This window comes from Sciurus carolinensis, chromosome 2 (genome assembly GCF_902686445.1).
Source record: "Sciurus carolinensis chromosome 2, mSciCar1.2, whole genome shotgun sequence".
Lineage (NCBI taxonomy): Eukaryota > Metazoa > Chordata > Mammalia > Rodentia > Sciuridae > Sciurus > Sciurus carolinensis.
This window is the reverse complement of record NC_062214.1, coordinates 120,392,230-120,410,298: the sequence shown is the minus strand read 5'-3', so window position 1 is coordinate 120,410,298 and position 18,069 is coordinate 120,392,230. Positions and strand designations below refer to the sequence as shown.

Sequence of the window (18,069 nt, the reverse complement as noted above, 5' to 3'; positions counted from 1 at the left end):
CAGGGACACTATAAGCCAAAAAGGAAATATGCACTATCTCAGAGTGCCAGTGATATCTGACCAATATGAGAAAACAAGGGAAGAAAATGTCCCAAACAAACCTAGATACTATATCAATAAAACCCAATGACAGCACAGCAGAAGAAATGTCAGAAAGGGAGTTCAGAATGTACATAATTAAAACAATCAGGGAAGCAAACGAGGAGATGAAAGAGCAAATTCATGCATTGAAGGAGATGAAAGAGCAAGTGCAGGCATTAAATGATCGCACCAATCAACAGTTAAAAGACCAAATATGGGAAACAAGAGATCATTTCAATAAAGAGTTAGAGATACTGAAAAAAAAAAAAAAAAACAGAAATCCTTGAAATGAAAGAAACAAGAAACCAAGTTAAAAAATCCATAGAAAGCATAACCAATAGGATAGAACACCTGGAAGACAGAACCTCAGACATTGAAGACAAAATATTTAATCTTGAAAACAAAGTTGACCAAACAGAGAAGATGGTAAGAAATCATGAACAGAATCTAAAAGAATTATGGGACATCATGAAAAGGCCAAATTTAAGAATTATTGGGATTGAGGAAGGCACAGAGAAACAAACCAAAGAAATGAACAATCTATTCAATGAAATAATATCAGAAAATTTCCCAAATCTGAAAAATGAAATGGAAAACAAGGTACAAAAGGCTTATAGGACTCCAAATATACAAAATTACAACAGACCTACACCAAGGCACATTATTATAAAAATACCTAACATACAAAATAAAGATAGAATTTTAAAGGCCACAAGAGAAAAGAATCAAATTACATTCAGGGTGAAACCAATATGGATATCAGCAGATTTTTCAATCCAGATACTAAAAGCTAGAAGAGCCTGGAACAACATTTATCAAGCCCTGAAAGAAAACGGATGCCAACCAAGAATCTTATACCCAGCAAAACTTACTTTCAGATTTGACGATGAAATAAGATCCTTCCATGATAAACAAAAGCTAAAGGAATTTACAAAAAGAAAGTCGGCATTACAGAACATTCTCAGCAAAATATTCCATGAGGAAGAGATGAAAAACAATGATGCAAATCAGCAACAGGAGGAACTAGCCTAAAGGAATAGCCAAATAAAGGAGAAACCAAATCATGTCAAAAAACAAAAATGAGTCAAATGACTGGGAATACAAATCACAGCACAATAATAACCCTGAATGTTAATGGCCTGAACTCATCAATCAAAAGACACAGACTGGCAGATTGGTAAAAAGAAAGATCCAACAATATGCTGCCTGCAAGATACTCATCTCATAGAAAGAGATACCCATAGACTAAAGGTGAAAGGATGGGAAAAAACATACCATGCACACAGACACAGCAAAAAAGCTGGAGTATCCATCCTCATTTCAGATAATGTGCACTTCAAGCCAAAACTAGTCAGAAGGGAGAAAGAAGAACATTACATACTGCTTAAGGGAAGCATAAATCAGCAAGACATAACAATCATAAATATCTATGCCCTGAACATTGGCTCATCCATGTACATCAAACAAATCCTTCTCAATTCCAGAAATCAAATAGACCACAACACAATAATACTAGGCAATTTTAACACACTTCTCTCACCACTGGATAGATCTTCCAAACAAAAATTGAATAAAGAAATCATAGATCTCAATAACACAATCAATAATTTAGACTTAACTGACATATATAGAATATACCATCCAACCAAGAGCGAATACACTTTCTTCTCAGCCAGCACATGGATCCTTCTCTAAAATAGACCATATTTTATGCCACAAAGCTACTGTTAGCAAATGCAAGAAGATAGAGATACTACCTTGTATTCCATCAGATCATAATGGATTGAAATTAGAAATAAATGACAGAATAAAAAACACAAACTTCTCCAATATCTGGAAACTAAATAATATGCTATTATATGATGAATGGATAACAGAAGACATCAGGAGGGAAATAAAAAAATTCTTAGAAGTAAATGAGAACAAACACACCTCATATCAAAATCTCTGGGACACTATGAAAGCAGTACTTAGAGGAAGATTTATTTCATGGGGTGCATTCAACAAAAAAAGTAAAAATCAACAAATAAACACTTAACACTACAGCTCAAAGCCCTAGAAAAAGAAGAGTAGACCAACACAAAGCCCTAGAAAAAGAAGAGCAGACCAACACCAAAAGTAGTAGAAGATAGGAAATAGTTAAAATCAGAGCCAAAATCAACAAAATTGAAACAAAAGAAACAATTGGAAAAATTAACAAAATAAATAGTTGGTTCTTTGAAAAAATATATAAAATTGATAAACCCTTAGCCACACTAACAAAGAGAAAGAGGGAAAAAGCTCAAATTACTAAAATTTGGAATGAACATGGAAATATCACTACAGACACGTGTGAAATACAAAACATAATTAGAAACTATTTTGAAAAACTATATTCCAACAAAACAGAAAACTTCGAAGACATCAACAAGTTTCTAGAGACATATGAATTAACTAAACTGAATGAGGAGGACATACACAACTTAAATAAATCAATTTCAAGCTATGAAATAGAAGATGTCATCAAAAGCCTACCAACAAAGAAAAGTCCGGGACCAGATGGGTTCTCAGCCGAGTTCTACAAAACCTTTAAAGAACAGCTCATTCCAATACTTCTCAAAGTATTCCATAAAATAGAAGAGGAGGGAACCCTCCCAAACTCATTCTATGAAGCCAATATCACCCTGATACCTAAACCAGACAGAGACACATCGAGGAAAGAAAATTTCAGACCAATATCCTGAATGAACATCAATGTAAAAATTCTCAACAAAATTTTAGCAAATCGCATACAAAAATATATTAAAATGATAGTGCACCATGATCAAGTGGGTTTTATCCCAGGGATGCAAGGTTGGTTCAACATCCGGAAATCAGTAAGTGTCATTCACCATATCAACAAACTTAAAGTTAAGAATCACATGATTATTTCAATAGATGCAGAAAAATTATTTGATAAAATACAGCATCTCTTCATGCTCAAAACACTAGAAAAAATAGGGATAGTAGGAACATTCCTTAACATTTTAAAGGTCATCTACGCTAAGCCCATGGCCAATATCATTCTAAATGGTGAAAAACTGAAAGCATTTCCTCTAGAAACAGGAACAAGACAGAGATGCCCACTTTCACCACTTCTATTCAACAAAGTCATCAAATCTCTAGCCAGAGCAAAAGAATGAAATAAAAAAGATATAAATAGGAAAAGAAGAGCTGAAGCTATCTCTGTTTGCTGGTAACAAGATCTTATGTTCAGAAGACCCAAAAAACTCCACCAGAAAGCTTTTAGACCTCATAAATGAATTCAGCAAAGCAAGAGGATACAAAATTAACACCCATAAATCAGTTCTGTTCCTATACTCCAATGACAAATCAACTGAAAGTGAAATTAGGAAAACCATTTTATTCACAATAGCTTAAAAAAAAAACTTGGGAATCAACGTAACAAAAGAAATGAAAGACCTCTACAATGAAAATTACAGAACACTAAAGAAAGAAATTGAGGAAGACCTTAGAAGATGGAAAGAACTCTCATGTTCTCAGATAGGCATAATTAACATTGTCAAAATGTCCATACTACCAAAAGCACTAGATTCAATGCAATTCCAATGCCATTCTTTATGGAAATAGCAAAAGCATGGAGCTTCTTGTGAGGGATGATTGTTTGGGAGGCTAAGACCTCCTGAAGCTGATCTTGATGGTACTGAACTAAAGTAATTCTTTGTATTCAGGTCAGCTACATGAATTGTGCTATTGTGTAACTTTGAAGACTTTGTGTGCAGATGCTTCTGACTCTGAAAATGATGTTACTGCAGTCAACTCCAGGGCTAGAACTGTGATGCTGCTTCCTATGGAGAGTACAACTTAAGGAGTATGTGTCTTAGTTAAAGGAATAGAATCTAGGATGCTTTGATAGAATATCTGATAGATTTCTAGGTGAAATGAATTGTTTTATAACTGTTTGAGGGTGGTGTGGGAGAAGAAACAGAGGAAAGGGAACTTGACAGAGATACAGGGAAGATATGTTTATTTGGAAGTCCTGGATGGGAAGGTCATCCTGTATTATGCCTTGTCTCTTGGTATTTCTCAGATTTCCATGGAAAACGTCAAGCTTTACTATACTCTGTAAATATTTTTGATCATGGAATTTTGTTTTTCACTTCTTTGTTTTTGATGAATGCATGAATTTTTGTGTTTATCCTATTTCAATCAAGTACACACAAGTCATCATTTTCTTAGACATTTTTTGTTTTTGCTTTCTGTTTATATTTTTAATTAAAGTTTACATTTTTTTGACAAATTGTATTTATGGAGTACAATGTGATGTTTTGTTAATGTTTATATTGTGCAATGATTAAGTCAATCGAATTAACATATCAATCATCTCATATACTTACCAACTTTTTGTAATGAAAACATTTAAAATATAATATTTAAGTCACTGAAATATACAATGCATTATTATTACTATTTTATTTCAAATTATTTTTTATTCAAGCCTTATTGTTATACATAGTAGTTGGGTTCATCCCAACAAACTCATACCTGCATGAAAATTGGTTTCAGTTCATGATCCTTACATTTTTCCTCCTTTTTTCCCCTCCTCTCCTCCCTTCTCCTATTCTCCTTCCTCTACTGTATTAGACTTCTAAAAAATTTTCATTTTAGAATTATAGTTATACATACTAGTTGGATTTATTTTGACAAATCTCTGTGTGTGTGTGTGTGTGTGTGTGTGTGTGTCTGTGTCTGTGTGTGCGTGTGTGTGTACGCACATGCATGCTCTGTGGATTGCACCCACCATGTTTGCATGCTGAGCACATGCTCTACTGATTATATATACTCCCAGCCCCTCCAATATTTTTATGGATGTTGAAAAATAATTTTAGCACTCTATAATGACAAAAATACCTATGAACTTCTGAAAATACCTATTTTTATTATTTTAGTTGACAAAAAATTTATATATTCAAGGGTACAATGTGATCATTTGGTATATGTATTCACTGTGTACCAATCAGCACAAAGTAATTAATACATCCCTAAGGACATAATGCTAAGCAAAATATTCCAGACACAAAAAAATAAATACTTGCAGGACTGGGGTTATGGCAGTAGTAGAGTTCTTGCCAGGCACATGTGAGGCAATGGGTCTGATCCTCAGCACCACATAAAAATAAAGGTATCTTTTTTAAAGAAAATGTCTTGTCAAGAGAAGAACCAATTCTCATTAAAAAAGATAAATACTAACTAAAGGACAAATGATGTCGCTGATAAGCGGATGAGGACATATAATGGGGGGTGGGAGGTGTTAGCGTTAGGGTTAGGGTTAGGTTTAGGGTTAGGGATAAGGAGGGTGGTAAGAAGGGAGGAAGGAAGGACTGTATAGAGGGAAAAGAGGTGTGGGAGGGGTGGGGGGAAGGGAAAAAATAACAGAATGAATCAAACAACATTGCCCTATGTAAATTTATGATTACACAAATGGTATGCCTTGACTCCATGTACAAATAGAGAAACAACATGTATCCCATTTGTTTACAATAATAAAAAAAATCTTTCACATAAAAATTCTTCATATAAATTGATGAATTTATTATTACTGCAAATAAATTTAATATTTGTAATGATCTAAAAAAATACTACATTATTGCTTTTTTTTTAACTCACTACAGCTTATTCAAATGTTGACTAGGCTCATATGTCAGGAGGTGTTCATTCATCTGTTTAGCAAATGCTTTCTGAGCATTTACTACCTACCAGACACTGTTATAGGCAATGAGGATCACAAGAGTAAATAGAATGGACAAAGTTCTTGCCTTAATAAAGCTTAGATACAAGAAGGAAAAACAATGATAATGAGATAGTACCTCAGTCAGGGGGATATTTGTATAAGGAACTCTGTAAACTTGGTGACTAGAGAATGCTTTTCTGAGGAGGTGATATTTGCATTGGGTTCGAATGACAGGAAAAGTCATCCTTATGATCTTGGAGTAGAGGGCTCCAGAAAGGGGAACAGAGGCAAGTACAAAGCAACGAGGACAGAAAAAACCTTGCCTGATAAAGTACAGGATGCCCAGTTGAATTTCAGATAAACAATGACTATTCTCTTTTTGGTAGAAGTATGTCCAAAATATTGTATGACTCATACCAAAAAAAAAGTTCTTTTAAATCTGAAATTCAGATGGCCATTCTGTTTTTATTTGCAAAATCTGACAGCCTTATCCTGGGGTGATCAGGTCACAGAAATGAAGTCAGTTTTACTGGAAACAGTTAAATAAGGGGAGGATGGTGGGGGATAAGATTGGAGGTATTGGTAGGGAATGTACTGTTTAGAGGTTTATGAGTTAAAGTAAAAGGTTTGAATTCATCCTCAGTACAATGAGGAGACAACGGAAAATTTTAAGCAGGGGAGTAACACAGTCTGATCTCCATTTAAACATATTAATTTGCACGTGTGAAGGATGAATTGTAGGGAGCCAGAGTGGAAGACGTCAGATAGGTGGGTGGTTCTTGCAGAAACATGGAAGAGGGATGGTGGTGACTTGAACTGAGATGATAGCAATGGACACAGAGATAAGTACATGAATTTGGAGAGAAGTAGAGCTGTCAGAACTTGCTGTTGGAGTAGATAGGAAGAGATGATGGGCAGAGAAAAATTAAGGGTGATTCTGTTTTGGCTTGAGCAAGTAAGTAAAAGAGGTTGACATTTATAGATTTATGGAAGACTTGGGGAAACACGTGTGTGGGAAGGACAAAAATCAAGATTCCGCTTTGAGCCTACCTTGAGACACTTATTACATATCTTAGTAAAGATATCAAAAGACAGTTGCTTAAACGAGTTTGATCTTTAGGTGATTTGTTGGGCTCAAGGTATAACTTTGGGAATTTTTAGTATGTATGTATTTTTTAAACTTTTTTATTTTATTTATTCTAATTATTGTACATGACAGTAGAATGCATTTATACATTTTGATAGATTATACATAGAGTGTAATCTCTCATTTTTCTGATTATACATGTCATGCAGTCATACATGTACAGGAGGTAATAATGTCTGTTTCACTCTACTATCATTCCTTCCCCCATAGTTAATCTCTCTTAAATGTGAACTCTAAAATAGTCTAACTCACAGAACCTGAGAATAGGACTCTGGTTACCAGAAGTTGTGGAAAGAAGAAACTGAGAGACATTGATCAAAAGATACAAACTGACAGTAGTAAGACACATAGGTTCTGGGGATCTAATGTCCAGCATGCTAACAATAGTTCATAATCCTGTACCTTTCACTTAAAAATTTGATAAGAGATCCAATTCTAAGTGTACCTATCACATACTCATGAGCACACACATGCAAAAGACTTACTTGGTTAGAGTGTCATAGAAGTACGTACCTCATAAGTGCTTTATACCATTACTCCTTGCAGTGGGGAATTACCACTTGGACAAAAATATCACTGTTCATACCATCTCCAGTTTTCTGGCATGGTCAAAAAGACAAATGGAACCTAAAATCAAAATTAGTCAAACTTTCAGTATCTCTCCCTTAAGAAATATTTTCAATATTACATATTCCTTTAAATTTACCTGGTGTAGAGATAATTAAGAAGAAAATTTGTATATTCTTGATCAGAATTAATGAGGCAGAGATTTTTAAAATGCTAACTCTTATCAGCTTAAAGCACAATAATAATAAATACCATACAACAGATTTACACCTCAGAGTTATGCATAATCTTGATTAAATGACTACTAGGAGATGAATATATAGACTCACAGACTGAATACAAGCCTAAGAATTTTCAGAACAATCTTCTGTGAATTTTTCTCATTAATTAGATATCCCTTTGAGTATATCAGTGTTTTTATATTAATCAGCATGGATTCACAGATTGATCACACAGCATAAGGTCAGCTTACCTTGACTCCAGAAGAAGGCAAGAAGAAGCCCCCTTCCCATCTCAGGTTCTCTCTCTTCCACAAATTTGCATAAAAAACATAAAATCTTTCTTTCTCAAAAGAACCGAAACCTTGGACTGTAAATTTCCAAATTCAATGGCAGTGTGTAATATTTATATGCCTATAGCATCTATGCATAAGCTCATAATAAAATTTCTGTGTAATAACTGATTGACCATAGACAATCAGTTATCATTAGGAGGCAGATAGACCAAAATACTAAATTTGCTATATTTTCCCTTATGAATTGTGTCATATTGACTACCTTATTAAAATGCTATTTTCTGAGTGTGACTAGCTTTCAGCGCTTCCCTTTAAGGCTAATTTACAAGTGTGCAAACATTATTAATGGAAATCCAAAAGGAATAAGATATACAGGTCTTGATATGAAGGAAACATTAAGAGCATATTAATAAAGTATATGTACAGCCTTCTCTGTTGGTATTGCTTTACAAAGGTTAATTAAGCTCAATTGGACCTAGCATTTTCTAAATTCCCAAGAAAATGACTAAGCAGAATTTCTAATATTTTAAATATGCCAACTTTTTCAGAAAATATTCCCACAGAAATTATCAGCTCAGAACATTATTATTATTTTGATTCTTTTTAGTTATACCTAATGTTAGGATTCATTTTCACATCAGTATAAAAGCATGGACTGTAATTTGCTCTAATACAGTCCCCAGTTCTTCTTTCCCTCCCCCCCTTCTTTCCCCCATTCCCTTCTTTCCACTCTACTGATCTTTCTGCTATTTACTTACTTAGTTTCTTTTTTAATTAGTGTCTTATGGATGGACGTGATCATGAGATTCAATGTGGTATAGTTATATATGTACATAAGAAAGTTAGGTCAGATTCATTCCACTGTTCTTCCCTTATTCTGTCCCTCCTCCCTCCTCTTAAATGCCCTTCATCTACTTCATAGATCTTTCTTCAATTTTGATGGAATCACCCATCTTCTCTCTCTCTCTCTCTCTCTCTCTCTCTGTCTTTCTCTCTCTCTCTCTCTCCCTCCCTCTCCCCCACAGCCCTCCCCCACCTTTCCTTATTTTGGGCTAGCTTCTGCCTGTCAGAGAAAACATCTGAACTTTGACTTTTGGGATCTGGTTTATTTCACTTAGCATAATAATCCAACTCTATCCATTTATTGGCAATTGCCATAATTTCATTTTCTTTATGGTTGAGTAATGTTCCACTGTGTATATATACCACATTTTCTTCATCCATTCATCTGTTGAAGGGAACGTAGGTTGGATCCATAGCTTGGCTATTGTGAATTGAGCTGCTATAAACATCGATGTGGCTATATCTCTATAGTGTGCAAATTCAAATAATCAAAATAAACTCTTGGAAAAGAGACTAGTTTGATAATAATTTTCATATAGTAGCTATAAGTCTTCTTGCTGATATTATTGGAGTGAAGTTTAAAGAAAGTGTAAGAATTTCAGGTCAGTTAATGTTCAGAGGAGCAAAAGTTCTTGAGAAAACTCCTCAGGACACAATAGGTGCTCTGTTTGAATGGCTTAGAGATGCTCTGCAACGGCTCCGTCCTTGAGGCCTAGAGACACTATTCTATTATAGTAACATTTGGTACTAGTGGACTCTGAGAAGCAAGTTATGTGATCCGCACATGCACAAAGCTAACTGCACTGTGTAACCTAGTGTAACTTGATATGACTCTGGAATAGATAATAAACTGGGTGGGCTTTCCCACGGGAGCCACTTCTTGCTCTTCAACATCCTGTATGCTTGCCTCTTTATTAGCTCTCCCCTTAACACTTATAGCTGAATCCCAATTAACTTTTAAAGAAAGCATTTAAAATTATGAAAAATGTACAATTATTTGTTCAGTTGTTTGGAACTAAAATTCTGACAGTTTTATAGTGTGTTTGCTAAAACATAATTTCTAAGATCCTTAGTTGTATTAAGACTTTGGTTGAGTGTTATATTCAGCAATCGGTGAACATTCCTTGAGTAACTTTTAAATTAGATTGCATAGATTATCTTAAAAGTCTGGAAATAGGTGATGAGAGTGTGCATGTGTGTGTGTGTGTGTGTGTGAGAGAGAGAGAGAGAGAGAGAGAGAGAGAGAGAGAGAGAGAGGGAGAGAGAGAGAGATCCATCGCTTTCATTACACTTATATGGAGTCTCTACATCTTCAGATCATGTTCATAAAATATATTCACTTTTCTACTTTAAGAATAACATTTACTCCCTTTATATATGGATAGGATATTCGTGGCAGTAAGGCCTTATATTTTGAGTGCTCAAGAGCTTTGCTGAGCTATTAAAATAATTATATATGGCAGACAATTCTCAACTTTTCACCTTTGAAGGGACAAAGACTTTCCTTGACTAAAATTCCATCAGTCAGTCCCTCTTAGCCCTCTTCTCAATTAGGACTTCACCTTGGTCCCCTCCCCGATTGGGTGTGCATAGCCCAGTTTTAGAAAGGATACTGCTAGTTAGTTTAGAAAGAATCCCCAAAACTTGATATCTAATTGTAATAATTTTCAATCCACTGACACCACGACCTTCTTCTCAGCCATATAAATCCCCACTTTTTCTTATTGTATTGGGAATTTCTCCCAGTGCTATGCTGAACTCTCCTTTCCTTTCCTCAGTTGCAACAGTTCCTTAATAACTTGTTTTTACCAAATTATCTATGAACAGGATTTAGTTTTCTTTAACAAGTAGCCTCTATGAAATAAAAACTAGTTACTTCAGTGAAATTTTTGTAATTAAAAGCCTACAAAATGGGAGATCTTTGTCAACTGCTTCTCAGATAAGGGATTAATATCCAGAATATATAAAGAGTCAAAAAACAGCTAAACTAAGGAACTAATCTAGGTGCCCTTCAACAGATGAATGGATTTTAAAAATGTGAGATATATTTATGTACATATATTTATGATGGAATATTACTCAGTCTTAAAGAAAACTGAAATTATGGGATTTCCCAGAAAATGAATGGAGCTGGAGAATATCATGCTAAGCAAAATAAGCCAATTCCAAAAAAACAAAAGCCAAATGTTTTTTCTGATATGCAAATGCTAATTCACAATGGGAGGTGGGGCTATGAAAGAATATAGTTACTTTAGATTAGGTAGAGGAGATTAAGGGAGGGGAGGGGGTATGGGGATAGCAAGCATAGTAGACTGAATCAAATATTATTACCCTGGATACATAATATAACTATATGACCAGTGGAATTCTACATCATGTATAACCAGAAGATGAGAAATTATACTCCATTATATATGATATATCAAAGTGCATTCTACTGTCATATATAACAAATTTTTTAAATTATTTAAAAAGAACTCAAAAAACAACACCAAAAATAAAAAATAACCCAACCAATAAACAGGCAAACAAATAAACAGACACTTCTCAAAAGAAATACAAATGGCCAACAACCATATAGGAAACTGTTGAACATCTCTAGCAAGCCATAAAATTCAAATCAAACTATACTGAAAAAAACTGCGTCAAGATTTCTTCTCACTCCAATCAGAATGGCAATTTTTAAGAATAAAAATAATTATAAATGCTGGCAAGGATGGAGGTAAATACACTCATACATTGTTGGTGGGAATGCAGATTATTATAACTACTCTGCAAAGCAGTACGAAGATTCCTCAAAAAACTGGGAATGGAATGACTATATGACCTGGCTATCCCACTCCTTCATATTTATCCAAAATAATGTCAGCACACTATATCAATACAGCCACATCAGTATTTGCAGCATCACAATTCAAAATAGCCAAGCTATTTTGGGAATCCTGGAATCAGCCCAAATGCCTGGCAACACATGAATGGATTTTTTAAAATGTGGTATACATTGGAGTTTTACTCAAAGTGGAATGAAATTATGACCTTTGATGGTAAATGGATGGAACTGGGGAACATCATACTAAGTGAAATATGTCCAACTCAGAAAGTCAAGGGTCAAATATTTTCTTTCATATACAGAAACTAAATCAAAATAAGGGGATGGGAGGAGTGAGAGAGAGGAATGCCTTGAAAATAAGGGAGAGGGTAGGGGGTTGAGGGGGAAGGAGGAAGTACAGGAAAAAGGAAGAATGGTAAAATGAAATAGACCAAACTTTCCTTGATACATATATATATATATATATCACAGTGAATTTCACCTTTATGTTTATCCATACAGCACTAATTGTAAAACACTATAAATAAATAGAAGGAAGACCAGCAGAGTAGGGGAAAGAAAAGAGGGTAAGGGAGGAGGGAAGGAAAAGGGGAAGTGCTGCTGACTGCATTGGAGTAAATTATATTCTATGATGTATGGGTATGTCAAAACAAACCCCAATGTCAGGTATAACTATATGCACTAATAAAACTAAAGTTTAAAATGGATGACTGAGATGCAAGGTAATAGCAACCAAAAAATGTGACTAGCCACGTACAATGTAATAGAATCTGGTTTTGTTTTCAAGAAGAAAAGGTAGATTCATTCTAAGATAAAGTAACAGGTTTACTATATGGCACTATATGGCAACTATTTTAGTTTTGATAGCTACTCTATACTACTACTTTGGGCTGATTTGTGCATACCAAAGATAAAATTTGCACTTGTAAACATATTACCTGTGAAAGTGAAATAATTTGCAAATAGGATCTTTGCAGATGATCAAGTTAAAATGAGGCCATACTAAATTGCAGAGGACTAAGGAGAAACTTCTCCCTGTTCTGAAGGACTCAAAGTAAAGTGCCCTTTTACGTATTTCTAATAATTACTTCATATATCATCCCTTTGAAATTTAGCCTCAAAATTATCATGATCTTTGGTTTCTAAATACTTTGCATGTAATTCCTCCTCTCCTTTCAGAAGTGAATGTCCTCCTCTCTTAAGAGAAAGATAAAATGCACCTAATACAATATGGATAATCAAATCAAGGGAGGACAAAGAGAAGCTTTTATCTGAGTCTGACCATCACAGTGAACTTCAATATTCTATGAACACTCTTCACAATGCCACCAATCACTTAGGAGATCTTCCTATAAGTCACTAGCTGTCTGCATACTTTCCTCATTGCCACCTTCATTTCTTGATTCCTTAGTGTGTAGATGACAGGATTCAGAAAAGGAGTCAGAACTGCATCAAAGAAGGCCAAGAACTTGTCCAGGTGTGTGGAAGAATATGGCCATGTATAGATGAATATTAAAGGACCAAAGAACAAGACGACCACAGTGATGTGAGCTGAAAGGGTGGACAGAGGCTTCGAGGAACCAACAGAAGAGTGTTTCTGAACAGTGAGAATGATGACAATATAGGAAATGATCAGTATAAAGAAGGAGCCCACAGAGAAGAAGCCACTGTTGGCTCTGACCATGAATTCCAGTTGATAGGTGTCTGTACAGGCAAGTTTGATGAACCAAGGAAGGTCACAGTAAAAGCTGTTTAATACATTAGGGCCACAGAAGGGCAACTTTACCACAAAAGCCAATTGAACCACTGAGTGCATAAGGCCAACCACCCAGGCAGTCACTAAAAAGAAGATGCACATTCTTGGGCTCATGATGGTCAGGTAGTGCAGAGGCTTACATATGGCCACATATCTGTCAAAGGCCATGGCTATGAGCAGCACCATCTCCACACCACCAATGACATGGATGAAGAAGATTTGGGTGATGCATCCTCTAAAGGAGATGACTTTGTTCGTCCTGAAAAGATCATAAATCATCTTGGGGGAGATGACAGACGACAGACCCAGGTCAATGAAGGAGAGGTTGGCCAACAGAAAGTACATGGGAGAATGTAAATGTGGCTCAGAAGCCACCGTGAACACAATGAGGGAGTTTCCCATCATGCTTGCCACATAAAACATGGAGGAGAACACAAAGAGGAGTAACTGGATACCCCAGGAGTTGGTGAGTCCCAGGAACACAAACTCAGACACCAGAGAGTGATTTGCTCCTTCCATTGGCTTTACTGGAAGTGGTACCTGAAGCAGAGTAGTATGAGAAAATGTGAACTATGTTAGTTATATTAATAGTATAGAAGGAGATAAGTGAAATTTTTTATAGTTTATTTACACTTTAGCATTAAAACTGACTTCACATGCTCATAGTCTCTGAAATGTAAATTTAGTTACTGTTATGTGGATCTCCTATCGCTTATGTTCTGTCTCTATTTAATATAACTCTTTTTCCTTCCATGTAGATACAAGATGATCAACATAAATAACAGAACTCAAACCAAAACCCTTCCAATTTGGGTTCAAAACTAATATCATCAGCCCCAGTCACATGAAACTAATTGATCCACTTTTAAGTCAATAAAACTTCACCTGGAAAACATACTTTTTCTTTTCTCCTTTCCAATCCTTACCTATGGGAGGCTTATCTATGTTCATCTTCAATATTAATTTAAGTTTACCACATCTGTGAAATCTTGATTTATTATTTCTAGCATTTCTTTTACTTTCCCTTATAGTGAACTGGTTACAAATCTAATTCATGAAGGAAACTGTAAACTTCTTGAAAGCAGGCATTATGGCTTATTCATATTTGGACTTACAAAGCAATACAAAAGTGGCCCACGAAATGTACAGATCTATGAAATGTTACCATTTTGCACCGTGTTAGGTGCAAAAATTGAGAATAAGTGTGTACACTTTTCTAGAAATCAGTATTATAGTAACACCCTGTTTCTCATTTTGTATTTCCAAAATGAATCCATCCATGAAGGACTAGAAATAAAAGTGAAAAAGAACTAGCCCCTCAATATAGGTAATTTGAGAAATGCTGCCTGAAAAACTTTAAAACTATGAAAAGCATCATAATATAATAGAAAACATTTCTGCAAACTTCAATGTAATGATACATCACATTATCTTGGAATTATTTAATTTCATTTAGGGAATCAGCATAACAGAAAGAATATGGGTTTTAAACAGACAAAACCAAGATTAGCTCCATGATTTCATCCACTGGCATGTTGATCTTTGAGCTGAAGCTTATTTGTGAAACTGTAATTGTATTTAGAATATCTTAATCATGTGACTACAGTATATATTTAGTAAATTTTATTTCTCTTTATTTTGCTTGTTCAAAATAGCATATAATTCATGAGAAAATGAATGAAAAAGAAAATATTGTGCTATTGGCTGACAGAAAACATCAAAATTTCATATCATAAAAGATATTTCAATAAAGAAACATGATTCATATAACATTCACATTATTTACTGATGTTACAGACATAACTAGGTTACAGACATAACATTAGAAATCACATCTAAATTATTCAATCTAATGTATCAAAAATTTAGACTCACTCCAAATATATAATATGGATAAATAAAGATTTGCTGAATAAAATTCATTTGTTTAGGATTAGAGATGGATCAGATGAAGAAAGAAGGAAAGGTGGAATGGAAAATGAAAAAAATTATCCTATCAAAAGTCAGAATAGGACTAACAGGAAGGCTTCAACCTAGTCTAAGAGACTTGAATCAATGAGGTCAGTTTTAGAACCTATTATAAATTGAAGATAACTAATTTAGAAAATTTTCTAATCATCACAGATCAGGAAATTCATTTCCAAACATGTTCAATAACTTGGCCAAAAACAGAACTTTACTTAGTGATAGAGCTTAGACTAGAACCCAAGTCTAATGACTTCAAGACCAGTGCTAATTACCTGACCTCTTATTTACCTGTGACTTCCTGCAGAGAAAAATCTAAACAAAAGCATGTGACAGGGTGATAAAAGAAACTGTTGGGGAAAGATGAGCCCCTTTTAGAGCTCCTCACTGCCACTTACTGACTTGTGGATGTGTGATCTCATAGCCACCACAATTAACCATCCCAGACAACTATCAGCTTTTTAATATACCTTGGTGTCTTCAGAAAATTGACAGTTCACTAAAGTATTTGTTGTTATTCTAATTGTTCAAGTAAATACTCTTATTTGAAATAGATGGGTTCCTGGATGGACTCATAACAAAAAATCATGGTTTAATACTCAACCTTCTATCTCTAGAAGGAACAACTGATCCCCTGAAGAGGTTTCAGCATATTGTAGAACCCTCCATGTTGACTGTGTTTGAATTGGTACTCCTTCATGTAATCATGCTTGGCTACTTGAACCTGAGTTTGAAGTTTTCTGTGTCTAGAATTTCATCTCAACTCCCCAAGTGGATTACAGGACTATTGCATCAAACGCCTTTCTTTCTGAGTTTCACAGTGCCTAGAAAGTACTAGACATATAAAGGTCCCCAATAAATAGCTTAAGTGCCCTTTTTGAGTCAAAGTATATTAAGGCTGATCATCAGTCTCACTGTGGGTACAGAGACTCTAGATTCCATCTCGGTTTTTATGTTAAAGATGGACTCTGTGTGTGATTTTATCTTCCTTTGAATTAATCTTCATTTTAGCTCTTAAAACATCAAGTAGCAAATATTTCTATTTTTTTTGTTGTTGTTGTTGTTGTTGTTCTGGGGATTGACCCAGGGGCCCTTAGTCACTGAACCACTTATTCCCTTTTTTTTTTTTTTTTTTAAATTTAGAGACAGGGTCTCACTGAGTTACTTAGGGCCTCACTAAGTTGCTGAGGCTAGCTTTGGATTTGTGATCCTCCTACCTCACTCCCAAGTCACTGGGACTATAGTCTTACACAACCATACCCAGGTCCATTTTTTAAAAGAATCATATACAATGATAATAAATTATACCTTTCATTATCTGAAAAACAATGTTTCACAATCCAGCACCTAATAACCTAGCGACCATGAATAACACATTTCATGTCTAAGCCCTTTTCTCATGTGTAAAATGGAGAAAATTAATATGCTACAGAAATGAGAATATGAAGTGATATATGACCCTAAGTCTAGTCAATTCTTCCTCTGAAATATATCTAATAATGAAAATAATCTATATGTCCAAGAGAAAATAATACATAAATAAATTTTTGCATATTAATACAGTGGAATGAATTATTTGGAAAGTAATCTGCATGGATCAGATTTATAATTGTTACCATGGAGAAAAACTTGAAAGTATAGAATTTAGTGGAAAACTTCAGATCATAAAATAATACATTGATAAATTTTTTGAAAAATTTTCATTCCATGAATATTATGTATTAAATATAAATATGAATATATTTGTGTACATATATTAAGTAAAAGTCTATAAATAGCGAGTAAATAAACAAAAGTTTGAACAGAAAGACTATCCAACAACTTCAGAAATTCTGTAGTTATAAGCCAATTGTACAGGTGTGTCCGAAGTCTTCTTGAATGCTAAGACTTTTTATTTATTTATTTATTTTTTGTGGTGCTGGGGATTGAACCCAGGGCCTTGTGCTTGGAAGGCAAGCACTCTACCAACTGAGCTATCTCCCCAGCCCACATGCTAAGGCTCTTGAAAGAGTTTCTCCATAAATTTTATCAGGTACACACAGTTAACTGTGAGTATATATATTTCCCTTCTGGCTCTCTTTTCCCCATGTACTATGAAAAAAAATTTGGGAATTTAAGGAAAAGTGAATTTAAAATCAATAACACTGTAAATATGGAACCTAATTGGACAATATTGAATTGTCTTTAATTTTACTGAAGTAAAGATGGAAAACTGTCAGAAGTCAAGAAGAAACTTTCCCTAGATGTACTAAAAGAAAAGAACTATATAGCCAAACATTGGAAAATTCAGAAATCCACACATTTCAGGTCATCAAAACTAAATCCAGTGGTGGGGAGTGAGAGAAGAATGGAGGAACTTTGGATTATGTGGAGGGAAATGAGACGGTGGAGGGGGTGGGGGCATGAAAGATGGTGGAATGAGACAGACGTCGTTACCCTGTGTACATGTATGATTACACAAATGGTATGAATCTGCATCGTGCACAACCGTAGAAACAAAAAGTTGTATCCCATTTATGTACATGAATCAAAATGCAGTCTGTAAAAATTAATTAATTAATTAATTTAAAAAACTAAATTCACTTGAAGTCTGGTCAGGATTCAATTCTCAGCTCTGAGCAATAGTCATAAGCTTGTTTGTAATAAAGTAATGAGG

The 18,069-nt window shown here is 34.7% G+C and overlaps 1 protein-coding gene and 1 non-coding gene across 2 annotated transcripts; both read right to left on the bottom strand.

Annotated features, from left to right (window-relative positions):
• Positions 1-13,028: 13,028 nt before the first annotated feature.
• On the bottom strand, positions 13,029-13,967 carry LOC124977272 (olfactory receptor 4F3/4F16/4F29-like). Its single transcript, XM_047540713.1, has one exon. The coding sequence runs from the start codon at positions 13,965-13,967 to the stop codon at positions 13,029-13,031; it is 939 nt and encodes a 312-aa protein (XP_047396669.1).
• A 3,356-nt stretch (positions 13,968-17,323) lies between these two features.
• On the bottom strand, positions 17,324-17,404 carry Trnag-ucc (transfer RNA glycine (anticodon UCC)). Its single transcript has one exon. It is a non-coding gene; the product is annotated as a tRNA-Gly (tRNA).
• Positions 17,405-18,069: the final 665 nt, after the last annotated feature.